Genomic DNA, 18,313 nt, shown 5'->3' with positions numbered 1-18,313 from the left:
TAATTTATTAAATATATTTCTATTTTGTTAACATATTATATTAAACAGTATACTATATTTATTATATATTGTATTATATACTTTAAGATTATATATTATTAAAAATTACATTATATACTTTATCACAAACTATTGTGTTTAATATAAATGATAAATAGGGGGTGATAGATCACCCTGAGGAAGAGGAAGATGATGAGGAAGAGGAGGGAGTCCTTCTGTGGAGCAGCGCTCATCTGCGCACGCTTAGGGCCGCACGCCCATGTGCGTGCGTGGGTGCGTGTGCGCGCTTTAAAGGACCCGCCCTCCTCTTCCTCCTCTTCCTCCTCGATGCGCTCCGTCGGAGCTACTCGGTGTCCCTCCGTCCTCTGTCTCCGGTTCTGTCTCCGTGGTGTCCAGGTAAGAAACACGCTCCTCTTCCTCCTCCCCGTGCCTCATCATCTTCATCTTCGTCCTCCTCCATCCCTGCATCCTCCTCCTCCTCCTCCTCCTCCTCCTCCTCCTCCTCCTCCTCCGTCTGAAGGCCTCCTGCCCTGTCTGTCTCTGTGTGTGTGTGTGACGTCACTCCTACGGCTAAACAACCCTCCGACGCTCGTTGTTGGTGTTTATTCATTTAATATTATGGCCTTAGCTGTGTGTGTGTGTGTGTGTGTGTGTGTGTGCGTGTGTGTGTGTGTGTGTGTGTGTGTGTGTGTGTGTGTGCGTGTGTGTGTGTGTGCGCGTGTGTGTGTGTGTGTGTGTGTGTGTGTGTGCGTGTGTGTGTGTGTGCGCGTGTGTGTGTGTGTGTGCGTGTGTGTGTGTGTGTGTGCGTGTGTGTGCCTGTGCCTGTGTGTGTGCGTGTGTGTGCGTGTGTGTGTGCGTGTGTGTGCGTGTGTTAACGTAATCAGAGAAAATAAAGCTAATGATGTAAAGTCCAACATTAGCCCTAAAATCCCCCCAGATCAGTGGTTCCCAAACTTTCCACCGTCCCGTACCCCTGTTTAGACGCCTTTTAAATTTTTTCGCAGAAACATATGCCTTACTATAACCTTACTTCCATTTTGAGGCGTTTAAAAAACTTTCGCCGAAATGTATAACTTTCTAAAGCCTTACCTCCGTTTTGAGGCATTTGAATTTTTTTCCCTCAAAATTGTGCCTTTCGAGGCGTTTTAATTTTTCTTGACAAAATGAATGCCTTACAGCCTTACCTCCGTTTTGAGGCATTTTTAATTTTTTTTTCAGATATTTAACCATAAGTCATGTACCCCCCATCCTGCAAATTTAAAAAACATAATAATGAAATGCAGTGTTTTTCAACCTTGGGGTCATGACCCCACGTGGGGTCATGACCCCATGTGGGGTCCCCTGAAATTTCTAATAATTAATAATAAAAATACAAAAACTGAATAAAAACCAATATTTTTTAAATGTTTTGATTATTATTCTTTTTCAACTTTTAACTTCACACACACAAAACAAACTTAAACAACTGTATTCTATACTTTCCCTTTCTCAAATATAAATATTGTTCAAATAATATGCATAATAAATCATATTTGAGCTGGTGCATATTGTGAACTAATCCTGGCAACGACAAACAAAAATTATCAAAAGCTAATTTTAGAAAGGAAGAAAAAAGTCTCTGGAGACGCCAAAAATGTGATTAAAATGGGGTCACGACCCAAAAAAGTTGGGAACCACTGATGTAATTAATGTCATATACAATGTAGCCCTACAGTGAAAATTGTCTCTGAATTTTACCTATCCTATTGAGGAATAATATATAATAATAATAATCTGTAACTATGGGTTGTCTTACATCGGCTAATGTGTAATTTGTGGCAATGCATGGAGGCTCCTGACTGCTGGTCCATTTATATTTTAGTTTCCAATTTTCATTTTTTATTCATGTATCCCTTATGACAATTTGCGTACCCCGGGGGTACCTGTACCCCTCTTTGGGAACCTAGGCCCCAGAGCATAATATGATATAATAAATATGTGATAGAGAGTTTGTGTTTATTATTATTATTATTATTATTATTATTATTTTTGCCTACGCCAAGAGCGAAGCGCAGAGCGGAGGGTTATGTTTTACCTTCTGTTTCTCTTAACTTGAAAAGTTATGAACGGATTTGGACAAAATTGTCAGGAAAATTGATAAATAGAACAAGGAACAAGTGATTACATTTTGGTGATGTTCTGGCTACCAAAAGAAAATATATAGATATATATATATTCCATTAATTTTCCCATCCACACTGTGGAACTTTTTGTTGATGATGTCATAGGTTCGCTCAGAGTCAACAGCTCAATGTTGACAGATAGTCATGGTAATCCTGAGTTTACTATGTTACCGAGACTGGTTGCGCTCTCCCAGTGCTTTTCTAGTTATTATTATCATTATTATGAAAACAATATTTCTGTGAATTACAAATTTTGAAGAACTTTCACAATTTTTCCAAATAAGGAAAATATTTCAAATCCAAAACGCAAAAAATAAATTTCCTTCATTTTCCACAAAGAGACAGAAACTGAAATAATGAAAATAATGGAAGATTAAAAAACACCTGATTGGACAGCTGAGCATTGAGAGTGATGATGATGATGATGATGATGATGATGATGATGATGATGATGATTGATGATGATGATGATTGATGATGATGATGATGATGATTGATGACGATGATGATGATGATGATGATGATGATGATGATGATGATGATGATGAAGATGATGATGATGATGATTGATGATGATGATGATGATGATTGATGATGATGATGATTGATGATGATGATGATGATGATGATGATGATGATGATGATGATGATGATGATGATGATGATGATGAAGATGATGATTGATGACGATGATGATGATGATGATGATGATGATGATGATGATGATGATGATTGATGATGATGATGATGATTGATGATGATGATGATGATGATGAGAATCATTGTTTTTTTGCCAACTATTGCTTCATCAATCGGCTCCGTCTGAGGAAACACTGGGAATAAATCCATCATTAAGAAAAATAAAAACTAAACATAAAAGATAAAAAACAACAACATAAGAATAAGGTAAGAATACAATAAAAAGTAAATAAAACAACAAAAAATGAAATAATGAAATAAATAAAGTATTTAAAAGCTAAATTGAACAAGTGAGTCTTGAGCTGTAGATCAGTGGTTCACAAATTTTCTGGCCCAAGTACCCCCTTTCTTTTATTTCTGAATCCAAGTACCCCCCTTTGTCCCACCCCTTGTACCCCCTACTATGACTGAATAGATCTGCTCGTCTCCTGCCTGGTGTGTGACCAAGACCAACCATTGTAGTTTTAGTTCATGTTTAAAACAAGATCATTTCAATCACTTTTTTAACTCAACAATAACATTTTTAATGCTTTCATTTGTTATTTTCCACTCTCTCTCTCTCTCTCTCTCAGGTACCCCCTGTAGAGCCATTGCATACCCCTAGAGGTACACGTACCCCCATTTGAGAAACACTGCTGTAGACTGTTTTATAGACAGGGGCCGTAAAACTGGAACAATCCCTCACCCTGAGTGTGTCCTGACTGTAGGGATTATTAAAAGTCCAGCACCAGAGGACCTCAGGGCCCTGGAAGGTTCTACAGTAAAAGCAGTTCTAAAAGATGAGACCATTAAGACATTTAAAAACCAATAACAGAACTTTAAAATCGATCCAGAAACACACGAGGAGCGTATGCAGCGGTTCTAAAAGGGGTGTAATGTGTTCCCGCCCCCTGGTTTTTGTCAGGACACGTGCTGCTGAATGCTGTAATAATAATAAACCTTTTTGGAAAAACCAGAAAACAGAACATTACAGTAGTTGATAGAACTGGTGATAAAAGCATGCGTTAGTGTCTGTGTTGGAATGGGCTGGACTCTACATATGTTCTTTAAGTGATAAAAACCTAGGATAGTTATATTTTTAATGTGATGGATAAAAGTAAAGTTTAAAATAACACAGGTTTTTTTTTACTTGTGCAGCATAAATGAATTAAAGTTTCTCCCTCTGTGGACCCAGAAACTAAAACTTTAGTTTGTCCTGAATGAGATGCAGAAAGTTTTCTGCCAAATATTAAAAAGAGCATCTATTGGACTGATGTCATCAGAATGATGATGATGATGATGATGATGATGATGATGATGAAGGCTCTGATCACTCATTAAACATTTGAACTTGTATCAGTAAACATTAGTTCTAAAAACTCATCACTTCTGAGAGCAGACACGCCCTTGTGTGTGTGTGTGTGTGTGTGTGTGTGTGTGTGTGTGTGTGTGTGTGTGTGTGTGTGTGTGTGTGTGTGTGTGTGTGTGTGTGTGTGTGTGTGTGTGTGTGTGTGTGTGTGTGTGGTCAATCTAATGGATGTCGCACACACTCTGAGTCACTGCTTGGTGAGATAAAAGCTTTTAACGGTGAAACACACACACACAGTGTGAATAATGGTCACAGTGACCCCTCCATTGTGTGTGTGTGTGTGTGTGTGTGTGTGTGGGTACAGTTTAAGTCAGGGGAACATTTTTTTTATTTGAAATCAGGAGAAAATGATCTTTTAACAAGAATCAAAGTGATAAAAAAAGTTTTTAAAAAAACTACAAAAAAACACAAATGATCAAAATTAAAGGACAGAAAACACACAACTATAAAGCAAACTACAAACAACACACACACACGCACACACACACGGTCTGTTGGGGCGTCGGCCCTGCTGTGTGCTCTGATAAACAGGCAGATGAGGATGATGAGGATGAAGATGTGAGTGTCTTGTTTTACAGCCTAGGGGACAAAGTGAAGGACGACAACAGCATCAGTGCAACACACAAAAACACCACACAGACACACAAACACACAAAAACACCACATTGACACAAATAAACACCACACAGACACAAAAACACCACACAGACACACAAACACACAAAAACACCACACAGCCACACAAACACACAAAAACACCACACAGACACACAAACACACAAAAACACCACATTGACACAAATAAACACCACACAGACACAAAAACACCACACAGCCACACAAACACACAAAAACACCACACAGACACACAAACACACAAAAACACCACACAGACACACAAACACACAAAAACACCACACAGACACACAAACACACAAAAACACCACACAGACACACAAACACCACACAGACACATATAAACACCACACCGACACACACAAACACCACACACACACACACACCACACACACATAAACACCACACAGACACACACAAACACCACACAGACACACATAAACACCACACAGACACACAAACACCACACAGACACACACAAACACCACACAGACACAAATAAACACCACACAGACACACACAAACACCACACACACACACAAACACCACACAGACACATAAACACCACACAGACACACACAAACACCACACAGACACAAATAAACACCACACACACATAAACACCACACAGACACATATAAACACCACACAGACACACAAACACACAAAAACACCACACAGACACACAAACACCACACAGACACACAAACACCACAGACACACATAAACACCACACACACATAAACACCACACAGACACACATAAACACCACACAGACACACACAAACACACCACACACACATAAACACCACACAGACACACACAAACACCACACAGACACACATAAACACCACACACACATAAACACCACACAGACACACATAAACACCACACAGACACACACAAACACCACATAGACACACACAAACCCCACACAGACACACATAAACACCACACACACATAAACACCACACCGACACACATAAACACCACACAGACACACACAAACACCACACAGACACACACAAACACCACACACACATAAACACCACACAGACACACATAAACACCACACACACATAAACACCACACAGACACACACAAACACCACACACACATAAACACCACACAGACACATAAACACCACACACACATAAACACCACACAGACACACACAAACACCACACAGACACACATAAACACCACACAGACACAAAAACACCACACAGACACACAGACACACAAACACCACACAGACACACACAAACACCACACAGACACACAAACACCACACAGACACACATAAACACCACACCGACACACACAAACACCACACACACACAAACACCACACAGACACACATAAACACCACACACACATAAACACCACACAGACACACACAAACACCACACAGACACACATAAACACCACACAGACACACACAAACACCACACAGACACACATAAACACACACCAGTGTGTGTCTCACACACGCTCAGTTCTTTCTCTGTGTCTTTGCAGCTCACAGGACACATCGTCTCCAGACATGCAGAAGGTAAAACACACACACACACACACGCACACACACGCACACACACGCACACACACACATACACACTCATACATTACATACACATACACACTAACACACACTGACTTTTGTTTCTCTTTTTTAGGTTGAGGGACGATCAACTCCCGTCAACCTGACAGCTCCGAGCAGCACCCCGGGGTCTCCAGCCCCCAGCATCGTGGTACACACACACACACACACACACACACACACACACACACACACACACACACACACACACACACACACACACACACACACACACACACACACACACACACACACACACCCTTTTCAAAATTAAATTTTGTCTTCCATTACTTTTTTAACTTTTGTAAATATGGCTCTTGCTTTGAAGTTAACTGGAAATTTGGTCAGTAGCACAACGGAGGGTTTCCAAAAATCTCTGAAAGAAATGTGTTTCCGTGAGTTTTATTGATTAAATGAGCACATGTTGATATTCTACTTGGTCACTTTCTCACTTCAAATGTTTTCAGAACTTTCAAAGTAAAGGTGGAGAATCAACAGAGATATTTAGCCTCAGTGTGATTCAGATTTTTGTTGTTGTAGGTTCCAAATGCATCTTGGGAAACTTGGCAGTATACTTCAGTGAGAACGCTCATCATCCTAATTATACTTATCATTAATAGTAGACAGTATATACTCATTGAGTTTGTAGTAGTATACAAATCTTTTCATACTATCTAATGTGAAGGCACTACATACTCATTTTGACGTCAGACTTTGTACGAGTAGTACGTTAGTGTGAGTAATACGTTAGTGTGAGTAATACGTTAGTATGAGTAATACGTTAGTGTGAGTAGTTCGTTAGTGTGAGTAATACGTTAGTGTGAGTAGTACGTTAGTGTGAGTAGTACGTTAGTATGAGTAGTACGTTAGTGTGAGTAGTACGTTAGTGTGAGTAGTACGTTAGTGTGAGTAGTACGTTAGTGTGAGTAGTACGTTAGTGTGAGTAATACGTTAGTGTGAGTAGTACGTTAGTGTGAGTAATACGTTAGTGTGAGTAGTACGTTAGTATGAGTAGTACGTTAGTGTGAGTAGTACGTTAGTATGAGTAGTACGTTAGTGTGAGTAATACGTTAGTGTGAGTAGTACGTTAGTGTGAGTAATACGTTAGTGTGAGTAGTACGTTAGTATGAGTAGTACGTTAGTGTGAGTAATACGTTAGTGTGAGTAGTAAGTTAGTGTGAGTAATACGTTAGTATTAGTAGTACGTTAATGTGAGTAATACATTAGTATGAGTAGTACGTTAGTGTGAGTAGTACATTAGTGTGAGTAGTACGTTAGTATGAGTAGTACGTTAGTGTGAGTACTACGTTAGTATGAGTAGTACGTTAGTGTGAGTAGTACGTTAGTGTGAGTCGTACGTTAGTGTGAGTAGTACGTTAGTATGAGTAGTACGTTAGTGTGAGTAGTACGTTAGTGTGAGTCGTACGTTAGTGTGAGTAGTACGTTAGTGTGAGTAATACGTTAGTATGAGTAGTACGTTAGTGTGAGTAGTACGTTAGTGTGAGTCGTACGTTAGTGTGAGTAGTACGTTAGTGTGAGTAGTACGTTAGTGTGAGTAGTACGTTAGTGTGAGTAATACGTTAGTATGAGTAATACGTTAGTATGAGTAGTGTGTTAGTGTGAGTAGTACGTTAGTGTGAGTCGTACGTTAGTATGAGTCGTACGTTAGTGTGAGTCGTACGTTAGTATGAGTCGTACGTTAGTATGACATTTAAATCACAGACAGAGCAGCAGCTCAGGGAGCATTCAGTGAAACAAACAGCACCACCAACAGGCAGGGAGGTTCATTGTGGCCATACGGCCACAGTGTGGGGACAGTCATCCCATTGGTATCTGTCATTGTGTCCTTGGGCAAGACACTTCACCCACATTGTCTAGTATGAATGTAGTGTGTGGGTGAGTGTTGGTGGTGGTCGGAGGGGCCGATGGCGCACTATGGCAGCCTTTCTTCCGTCAGTTTGCCCCAGAGCAGCTGTGGCTACAATAGTAGTTTGCCGCCACTAAGTGTGGAGTGAAAGACTAATGCCTTATTTCTGTAAAGGGCCTTGAGTGTCTATGATAAAGCGCTAATTAAGCATTATTATTATTATTATCATTATTATTAATAATAATTATCACAGCCTGTCTCCCCCCCCCTCAGGCCCGAGTGGACCATCAGCTGGTGGGGTACCGAGACCTGGCAGCTCTTCCTAAAGACAAAGCTATTCTACAGGTGGAACGACCCGACCTGATGACCTACCAACCACACCTCAGTTTCTCCTCACTGGACCCTCCCCGCAGAGAGGTGTACACACACACACACACACGCACACGCACACACACACAGTGAGAAAGCTGAGTTACACTAACGTGGGCGTAATGACACACCAATGAAGCCATGAGACATCACATCATAATAACATAGAACCAAAGTTGAGTACGAGCAGGGTTGGGGTCAGTTACAGTTACAGTATCAACTATCCATGTTAAATTACAATTACAGTGACAAGCACTTTTTCCAATTAAATTACAAATTTTTGTTCTCCTCAGAAAGTCAATTACAATTATTTTCTCAATTACTAAAGTTCAATAACAATTAATCACAATTACTGAGCCTGAAATAAATGCCTAATAAAAGTTAATTTTCCTCTTGTGTTAGCTTTCTGTTAGCATCTCTTATGATAACTGGCCCTAAATCGGTTGTAAAATACACTATAAACAAATATCAATCATCTAATTTATTTCCTATCATTTGGTGACCTTTTTAAGCTTTCTAATCAACGAAAATATAGGTTTTAATATTTTTGGTGTTTGTTGAGTGGATTAAAAAAATTAAAAAAAAATTTAAATGGTAAAATGTGGTAAAGCTTGATATGAAACATAATAATTGTTAACTACATATGTGTAGAACTGTACATAGAACTGTAACATGATTCCCAAGTTTTGCGTTAAAGTACATTTGACATTTTTTATCAAATTTTCATGACATTTACAAAGTAAATTATCTAAACTCAGTTGGGGGTACGAGTATCCTGAGGGGTACGCAAATTGTTGTAAAGGGTACGTGAATATAAATTAGAAACAGCGTGACAAGGTAAAGAATAATATCAATAGAGCAGCAGTCAGGAACCTCCATGCATTTCCACAAATGACACCATGGCCTCATAGACTGAAAAAAGAATGGACGTGACGTTCTCCATGGTTCCCACTCAACGTTGTTGAAGCCAAAATACAGTGTTTAGGGGCGCTGCCATCTTGCAAATTTGACGTCATTTGGAGCCAGTCTGTGCAGTAGGGTCCTGCGGGAGGAGCCCTGGTAACACACGCCACCCATTTAGCGTACTGCCCAATCATCGGCTGTCAATCATTGTAATATATGACATCAAATCCCACTTTTCAACCTCAAATAACTTATTTAAAACAAACTTCACAGAAAAATGAGCACTTGAACACAATGTAGGGTGATAATAACAAATAATCACAGCAGAAAATATGTGACGAGTGTTTTAACTTTACAGTTTGACCCAAATCCCATCCGTTAACAATGAGGAGGCGGGGCTTATAACCTATACTGCAGCCAGTCAGCAGGGGGAGCTCTAAAAAAAAAGCTTCACTTTTGGTGGAGCTTGTCCCGTTCATTCTTTTTACAGTCTATGATTGACCTCTGTTAGACTGTTACATGGCCAGTCGTCGTGCGCTAGCATAGACTTATGTGAATCACATTGATTGATTTACACCTGTGACTGTCACTCATTCCATTGTGCGCGGCTAACAATGAAAATGAATACGCTAAATGTTCTTCCACATGGACGGTTGCCACTAGTCAGCCCACAGTTGAAGTGTCACCTCCAGCGAGAGCAACAGGCAATATTTAAGGTGTACGGCAGACCAAGATGCTAGCAGCGCTACATGTGGATAGCCGAGCTCCTAGCATAGCCATGGACAGCAGTGAGGAGTCAGAGCAGAGCAGAGCCCCCTCATACAGCCTCAGACAGAGAAACAATCTCATTAAAAAAGGCAGTAGCTATCCGTACGGTTGCCGTATCAATATACTGACATTACATCCGTACGCACTGCCCCTCATTGGCCAGTTTAGGTCACGTGACTAAGACTAAACCTAACCGTAGTCCTAACCATAAAAATTGTTGCAATATAGGGTTATAACCTAACCCTAAACCTAATCCTAACCATGCCTGCCTTTGATTTCCTATCCAACTTGGGGACCCCCTGAACTCCCCCGGGGGGTTTCACCGAGAAAACACATTCCCCTCCCTAACCTTAACCCTAAGACGCTACGTACGTGTACGTCGATAAACGTACCAATAGCACCAGGGGTTATCCGTACAGCGACTGTACGAATAGAAACTTTCTTTAAAAAACAGCACAAATATGAAATTCAGCCAAACATTGCAGAGTTCTGTTCATCCTCTCAATATCACGCGTCTCATTAAAGTTGTAGTGAGTTGTATTTCCCAGTTTCATGGTGATGAATATGGTTTATTTCTGCCATATGTTCAATGAACTCATGTTTGGTAGATTTATTTTCCAAAAACTGAGATTGGTTTCTCACTGAAAATGCCAGTAATTCTTAATTAATTAAATTAGGTGAACAAGTGATCATTCTGAAAAAGATGTTTTCTTGTATGCTTACAGATCATTATATTTTTTTATTATTATTATTATATATTATTCCTCGACAGGATAGGTCAAATTCAGGAACAAATTTCTCTGTAGGGCTAAATTGTATCTGACATTACATTATTTAGTTTTGTAAGTGTGCAGGAGGAGACTGTGAAAAGTTTGTGAACCACTGACATAGAACAAACGTGGGGTTCTCTCTGCAGCGCTCGCTGTCTCCTCCGTGCACGTCTCCTACAGCTTCTCCTCAGGTAAGAGCAGCTGTTTCCTGTTCCTTCATATCTATACATTTATCATAATGTTCATCACTGTATTAATAACTCATGTCGGGCTCTATATTTACAGCTTCTGCTTGAATGTTTATCTGATGTTCTTCTTCCCTCTGTGCTCTGTTGTCATGGCGTTCCTTAGAGTCGCTGTGTTTCCTCTCAGGGTTAAAAATGTGACTCTGTCAGAAACACACAGAGTGTCTTTGTTTGATGGTCAAAGGTCACCAAACTATTTCTGTCGACCGTACCGCAGCATCACTGTGGGCTTATCCTGACATCACCAAGGGTTTAGAGCGGAGGATAAAGTAATCCTGGTTTGTGTTTCAGGTGAAGCTTCATGCAGCAGAGACTGAGACTGAATCTCCAGGAAGTTCATCTCTGCAGCTTCAGGCTGAGAAGAAGATCAGCAGCATGCAGCACTTCCACCACCCAGGTCCCAGGATTAACTTAACCCGAGTTCAGATTAACATTGATCACCAGTCAAGATTCACCTAACCTGAGTTTGAACTAACATGGGCCACCAGTCAAGATGAACCTAACATCAACCACCACCAGGATTAACCTAACCTGGATTTAAAATAAAATTAACCACCAGTCAGGATTAACCTAACTCAGGTTTCAACTAATGTGAACCACCAGTCAGGATTAATTTAACCTGGTTTAAACTAGCACAAACCACTAGTAAGGATTAACCTAACCTGAGTTTAAACTAACAGGAACCATCAGACAGGATTAACCTAACACGAGTTTAAACTAACATCAACAACCAGTTAAGATTAACCTATAACCCGAGTTTGAACTAACATCAACCACCAATCAGGATTAACATGGTCAACCAGTCAAGTTTAACCAAACCTGGGTTTAAACTAACATGGACCACAAGTCAGGATTAACCTAATCTGGGTTTAAACTAACATAAATAACCAATCAGGATTAACATATTCCTCCTGTTATTGGGAGCATTGGTGGGAATGTTTGTAATGGTTTAAACTATATTTGCTACGTATAATAATAATAATAATAATAATAATAATAATAATAATAATAATGCAATATATTGTACTTATTGTTTGTACCTCTTTTATATGGACTGAATTGGTCTGAAATAAAGTTGAAATGAATGAAACAATCTAACCCAGGTTTAAACTAACATGAACCACCAATCAGGCTTTATCTAACCTGAGTTTAACATGTGAGTAGGAAAGTGCATCATAAATAAAACATAAACAGACACACAAAGGCAATAATTATTAGGATTGATGTTGATGCGATTATTTACAATTGATCATAATAATAATTCATGTATTTTCAGATAACGGAACCAACATCTACAGGAAGCCACCGATCTACAGACAGGGTAAGTGTGTGTTTCAGTGTGTGGGTTGTTATCATGTGTGTTGTTATACTGTAAGTGTGTGTGTGTGTGTGTGTGTGTGTGTGCCTCAGATGGCAGTAAACACGCTGAGGGCAGTGGAATCGTGCGGTCGGCCATGTTTCCTGCAGCTCAGCCTCCGGACCCCAACCAACCGTCCAAGATTGAGACGGAGTACTGGCCCTGCCCACCGTCACTGGCCGCCATGGGTAACTCCTCCCCCTCGTCATATCCATCACAATAACAACAATAATAATAATAGAATAATCTCACTGATCTGAAAGGATCCTTTGGCTCAGGACTGGATTATTTCAAAGGTTAGATAAAATAAACTAAAGGTTTGAACCAGGAGCTTCTTTTCTATTTCACACAGACTCATCATAAAACCCCCCAGTGTCCCCCACACAGTTTTGCAACTACACCAAACTTGCCATATTTTAACCTATTTTCATCACTTTTTCCTGCTATGATTTTGCTCCTTTTAAAGCCTTTGTGCTTCATTACTCCCATTTCTGACACTTCTTTATCAAATTTCAATGCCTTTTCTGCATATTTTTTCCACTTTCAAGACATTTTCGACACTTTTAAACCCTTTCCACCACTTTTCCCTCCCAATGTCACATATGTTGACCCATTATTGTCACTTTTAACCTCTTTTCACCATATTTCATTTTCACTTTACCTTTACGATGTGTCGTGCCTATTATTTGCCAGTTTAAACTAATTGTTCCTACTTTTTTCTGCCACTTTCAGGCCAAGGTAGGCCTACCACATTCTAATCACCTCATTGTATTTAGTAAGTGGTTGACAAGTGGTTATTTTAGATTTCTTGTACACTTGTCTCAAAATGTAAGGGATACTGGAGCTTGGTTGGGATGGTGGGACGTCTCGTAGTGGGCTTCCATATTTTCAAATCATACACCTGACTGGTATGGTATGAGGTGTAGTTTCAACCATGTGGTACATCCACAGGCTTTCATTTCTTATGTAAAAAAACAGTTTTGAACAATATCCCAAGCAAACTCCCGTTGTCATATTACAGAAAAGTGTTTGCAGAGAACGCTTTAAAAACATAACTGTTATCATTATTGGTAGCGATTGGTCACAAAGCTGTGAGAAAACTATAACCCTCCCGCAGAGATCGAGTGGAAGAAGAAGAAACTTGTGGAGGAAGAAGAGTTTGAAGATCTGACAGAAGAAGCTCAGACGCTGCAGGAGTTGGAGAAGGTCAGTGTGAGGAACGTCAATGGATCCCTGTGCTCCACTAGCTCACTCACAGCCCCATCTTCTATCTTCTGTGTGTGTGTGTGTGTGTGTGTGTGCGTGCGTAGATCAAGTCCAACCTGGGTCGTTTGATCTTGAAGGAGGAGAAGGAGAAAGGCGTTCACTTCAGAAGGAAGACACAGTCTCTGCCCGACAGGACTCACATGCACATCAGTAAGTCGTGCACGCTCCTACAGAGTCTTTACCATCACACGTGGACAGAGTGTCCGGATTGGTCAGAAAGCTTCTCGTCAGTGGGCGGGTCCTGTTAGGCTGTGGCCACGCCCCGAGCTGCTTTAAACCTCTAGAAAAATTGGCGGTGTTCAAAATGTCACACGAACATACATTACACACTAAATACTGTCTACTATGTACTATAATAGTGTGTTTCCACTGGGAAAAGGTCCTCTGTGGTACCTGCTGCTGCTTTTTTTAGTACTTCCTTTGTTGAGGTTCCAAAAAAAGCAGCCATGGTCTGAAAATGTGATGTAGGCACAAAGCAGACACTGATTAAGTCTGAGAATCATCACAGTGTAGAGTCATCAACTCACGCACAGACAGGAAGCATTTGTCCACTATTGATTTTTGTTGGCAATCTTGTGAGGATGTCAGCAAAAAAATGCATTCCCCAGAGTCTGGCTTTCACGTGTCAGGTTAGTGTCTAATGGAAACGCTCCGGAAAAACAGTATCGAGTCCCGAAAGCGAGGAGTGTGAAGCCGCGTAGAGCCGTTACCGCCAATCTGATGTGAACGCACTACATACTAATTTAGACATCAGACTTAGTATAGGTAGTACGTTAGTATGACATTTACAACACAGCCACTCACCTTCTTCTTCTTCTTCTTCTTCTTCTTCTTCTTCTTCTTCTTCTTCCAGGTTTATCAGCAACTGCTTCCAAATCTCCATCTCGCTCAGGATCAGGTTTGACCCGGGTAAGAGATCCACAGGGATTAATGCAGGTTCTGCTACTGAGAAAATAATTCCAACTAGTAAAAGTGGAAGTCAGTTGTGTGTGTGTGTGTGTGTGTGTGTGTGTGTGTTTCAGATGCAGTCTGCAGAGTTCTCTACAGATGGAGACAAAGCTCAGGCAGGTGAGAACATGCAAATGCCACGTGGTTGTGTGGTTGTGGTGTTTGCCCAGAGGTTAGGAGGCTCTGATGTTAAAGGTTCTAATCCCTGACTGAAAAAGTTACACGACACATGTTGAGCTCATCTGTTGCCGTGGCAACGTGCTCTCATGTGTTGTTTAGTGAGAACATTTTTAAAGTGTGAGAAATAATTCACATCATCTCTCTCACTGGTTTCTCTCTGTTCTCTGTCTTTGATCCCAGCAGCTCAGGTGTGTGTGTCCGCGTGTGTGTGTGTGTGTCCGTCCATGTGTGTGTGTCCGTCCATGTGTGTGTGTCCGTGTGTGTGTGTGTGTGTCCATCTGTGTGTGTGTGTCCGTGTGTGTGTGTGTGTGTATGTCCATCTGTGTGTGTGTGTGTCCGTGTGTGTGTGTGTGTGTGTGTGTGTGTGTGTGTGTAGACTAAAGTTGCGTGTTGTGCAGAATGGAGACACTCGTGTGGAGCGGATGGACAGAGGAAGTTCTCTACCGAGCATCTTGGAACAGAAGGTGAGAAAAAAACATTGATTCTCAGCATTATCACATAAACACCAACATACATTAGATACTGGCTCAGGATATTAGTCAGTAACTGTAACTGATATTGAATCTAACTGTCAGTAACTGTTACTGTCACTGACTGTAAATGTCAGTAACTGACTGTCAGACACTGTAACTTACATTGAACATAACTGTCATTAACTGTAACTGATACTGTCAGTAACTGACTGTCAGTTATGGTAACTGTTGGTGACTGTAACTGTCAGCAACTCTAACTGTCAGTGACTGTAAGTGTCGGTAACTGACTGTCAATAACTAAAACTGACAATGAATGTAACCGTCAGTAACTGTAACTGACATTGAATGTGTCAGTAAGTGCTTGTGGCTGTATCAGGATGTACATCATTAACTGTAACTATCTGTCAGTGACTGTAACTGTCAGTAACTGTAACTGTCAGTAACTGTAACTATCTGTTAGTGACTGTAACTATCTGTCAGTGACTGTAACTATCTGTCAGTGACTGTAACTGTCAGTAACTGTAACTGTCAGTAACTGTAACTATCTGTCAGTGACTGTAACTGTCAGTAACTGTAACTGTATCTGTCAGTAACTGTACCTATCTGTCGGTAACTGTAACTGTCAGTAACTGTAACTATCAGTAACTGTGACTGTCAGTAACTGTATCTGTCAGTAACTGTAACTGTCAGTAACTGTAACTATCTGTCAGTAACTGTAACTATCTGTCAGTAACTATAACTGTCACTAACTGTAACTATCTGTCAGTAACTGTAACTGTCAGTAACTGTAACTGCCAGTAACTGTAACTATCTGTCAGTAACTGTAACTGTCAGTAACTGTAACTGTCAGTAACTGTAACTATCTGTCAGTAACTGTAACTGTCAGTAACTGTAACTATCTGTCAGTAACTGTAACTATCTGTCAGTAACTATAACTGTCACTAACTGTAACTATCTGTCAGTAACTGTAACTATCTGTCAGTGACTGTAACTATCTGTCAGTGACTGTAACTATCTGTCAGTAACTGTAACTATCTGTCAGTAACTGTAACTGTCAGTAACTGTAACTATCAGTAACTGTGACTGTCAGTAACTGTATCTGTCAGTAACTGTAACTGTCAGTAACTGTAACTATCTGTCAGTAACTGTAACTATCTGTCAGTAACTATAACTGTCACTAACTGTAACTATCTGTCAGTGACTGTAACTGTCAGTAACTGTAACTATCTGTCAGTAACTATAACTGTCACTAACTGTAACTATCTGTCAGTAACTGTAACTGTCAGTAACTGTAACTGTCAGTAACTGTAACTATCTGTCAGTAACTGTAACTATCTGTCAGTAACTATAACTGTCACTAACTGTAACTATCTGTCAGTGACTGTAACTGTCAGTAACTGTAACTATCTGTCAGTAACTATAACTGTCACTAACTGTAACTATCTGTCAGTAACTGTAACTGTCAGTAACTGTAACTGTCAGTAACTGTAACTATCTGTCAGTAACTGTAACTGTCAGTAACTGTAACTATCTGTCAGTAACTGTATCTGTCAGTAACTGTAACTATCTGTCAGTAACTGTAACTGTCAGTAACTGTAACTATCTGTCAGTAACTGTAACTGTCTGTCTGTGTGGAGTTTGCATGTTCTCCCTGTGATAACCTAAACGGAGCCTCAGTTGTTCTTGGAATAAACTAAACGTGTTTTTCTCGGTAGGTTTATCCGTATGAAGCTCTGATTGTGACCCACAGGGGGCGCTCCAAGCCTCCTCCAGGAGTGGACCGCACACGCTTAGAGGTGTGCACAATATTCACTCAGATCAATTAATACGGCTTTAGCATTTTCTCTTTTTCTGACAGTTCTTCTTCATGTCCTCTAATGTTCTTCATGTTCTCTAATGTTCTTCATGTTCTCTGATGTTCTAAATGTTCTCTGATGTTCTAAATGTTCTCTGATGTTCTAAATGTTCTCTGATGTTCTAAATGTTCTCTGATGTTCTAAATGTTCTCTGATGTTCTAAATGTTCTCTGATGTTCTAAATGTTCTCTCTCAGAGACATTTGGCTCCTGATGAGTTTCAGCGAATCTTTGGGATGTCCTTATCGGAGTTTGACCACCTGTCGCTATGGAAACGAAATGAACTGAAGAAGAAAGCGTCCCTTTTTTAACAGGAAGTGACATCACACTACAACAGACGCACCAATCACATTCCCGGCTGTGTTCCTGGCTCCGCCCCTCGTAGAGAGAGGACTGTTTAATGAAGGCTGGACCTGATTAACCCTTTACTAACAACTAACCACTGACTCACCTTCATCATCCTCACCATCATCATCATCATCACGTGTGTGTGGTAGCGTCACATCTGCTTCAAAAACGACTTTTACTTTGAAATGCTTTTACCTTGGACTGACGTCACACTTGGTGCAGTTCAGCATGACGTCACTCCGTCCAGCAGAGGGCGCAGTAGGGGCTTTTGGTTAGCTGGTGTGACGTTTAGGGACCTCCCGTGGAGCTTTGTGATGCGTTCATGAACACACAGATGCCACATCATGTAGAAGTTTCAATAAATGTGAGAAAAGTGGAATTAACGTGTCGTTCTTGAACTCATCGCACATCGACAACAGTCACGTTGGTCTGAGTTCACGTCGTACTGAAATTATATATGCGCATGCGCGCACAACCGAAAAATGATTTATTTTTTTGCTAAAAAACAATTCATTTTTG

At 40.4% G+C, this 18,313-nt stretch overlaps 1 protein-coding gene across 2 annotated transcripts; it reads left to right on the top strand.

Moving 5' to 3' along the window:
• The first annotated feature begins 250 nt into the window (after positions 1–250).
• On the top strand, positions 251–18,173 carry dmtn (dematin actin binding protein). Of its 2 annotated transcripts, none has more exons than XM_028463589.1 (16): positions 251–396; positions 6,367–6,400; positions 6,522–6,596; positions 8,586–8,729; positions 11,269–11,313; positions 11,659–11,764; positions 12,644–12,688; positions 12,778–12,912; positions 13,842–13,930; positions 14,035–14,140; positions 14,844–14,899; positions 15,013–15,058; positions 15,299–15,306; positions 15,517–15,582; positions 17,307–17,387; positions 17,644–18,173. In XM_028463589.1, exons 2-16 carry the CDS (start codon positions 6,392–6,394, stop codon positions 17,755–17,757), a joined length of 1,125 nt encoding a protein of 374 aa, XP_028319390.1. In that variant the 5' UTR covers positions 251–396; positions 6,367–6,391; the 3' UTR covers positions 17,758–18,173. The 2 variants fall into 2 exon arrangements, with proteins under 2 accessions (XP_028319390.1, XP_028319391.1); XM_028463590.1 differs by having other exon boundaries at positions 252–396; positions 15,302–15,306.
• Positions 18,174–18,313: the final 140 nt, after the last annotated feature.

Source organism: Gouania willdenowi, chromosome 12, assembly GCF_900634775.1.
Source record: "Gouania willdenowi chromosome 12, fGouWil2.1, whole genome shotgun sequence".
In the NCBI taxonomy this organism is placed as follows: domain Eukaryota; kingdom Metazoa; phylum Chordata; class Actinopteri; order Blenniiformes; family Gobiesocidae; genus Gouania; species Gouania willdenowi.
The sequence above is the reverse complement of the archived record's forward strand: the minus strand, read 5'-3'. Positions and strand labels throughout refer to the sequence as shown.

Excerpts from the sequence above, each read along its gene's own strand:
- dmtn (XM_028463589.1), top strand. Across the intron at positions 6,597-8,585 it reads CTCCAGCCCCCAGCATCGTG|GCCCGAGTGGACCATCAGCT; the intron begins GTACACACACAC and ends CCCCCCCCTCAG. Across the intron at positions 13,931-14,034 it reads CGCTGCAGGAGTTGGAGAAG|ATCAAGTCCAACCTGGGTCG; the intron begins GTCAGTGTGAGG and ends GTGCGTGCGTAG.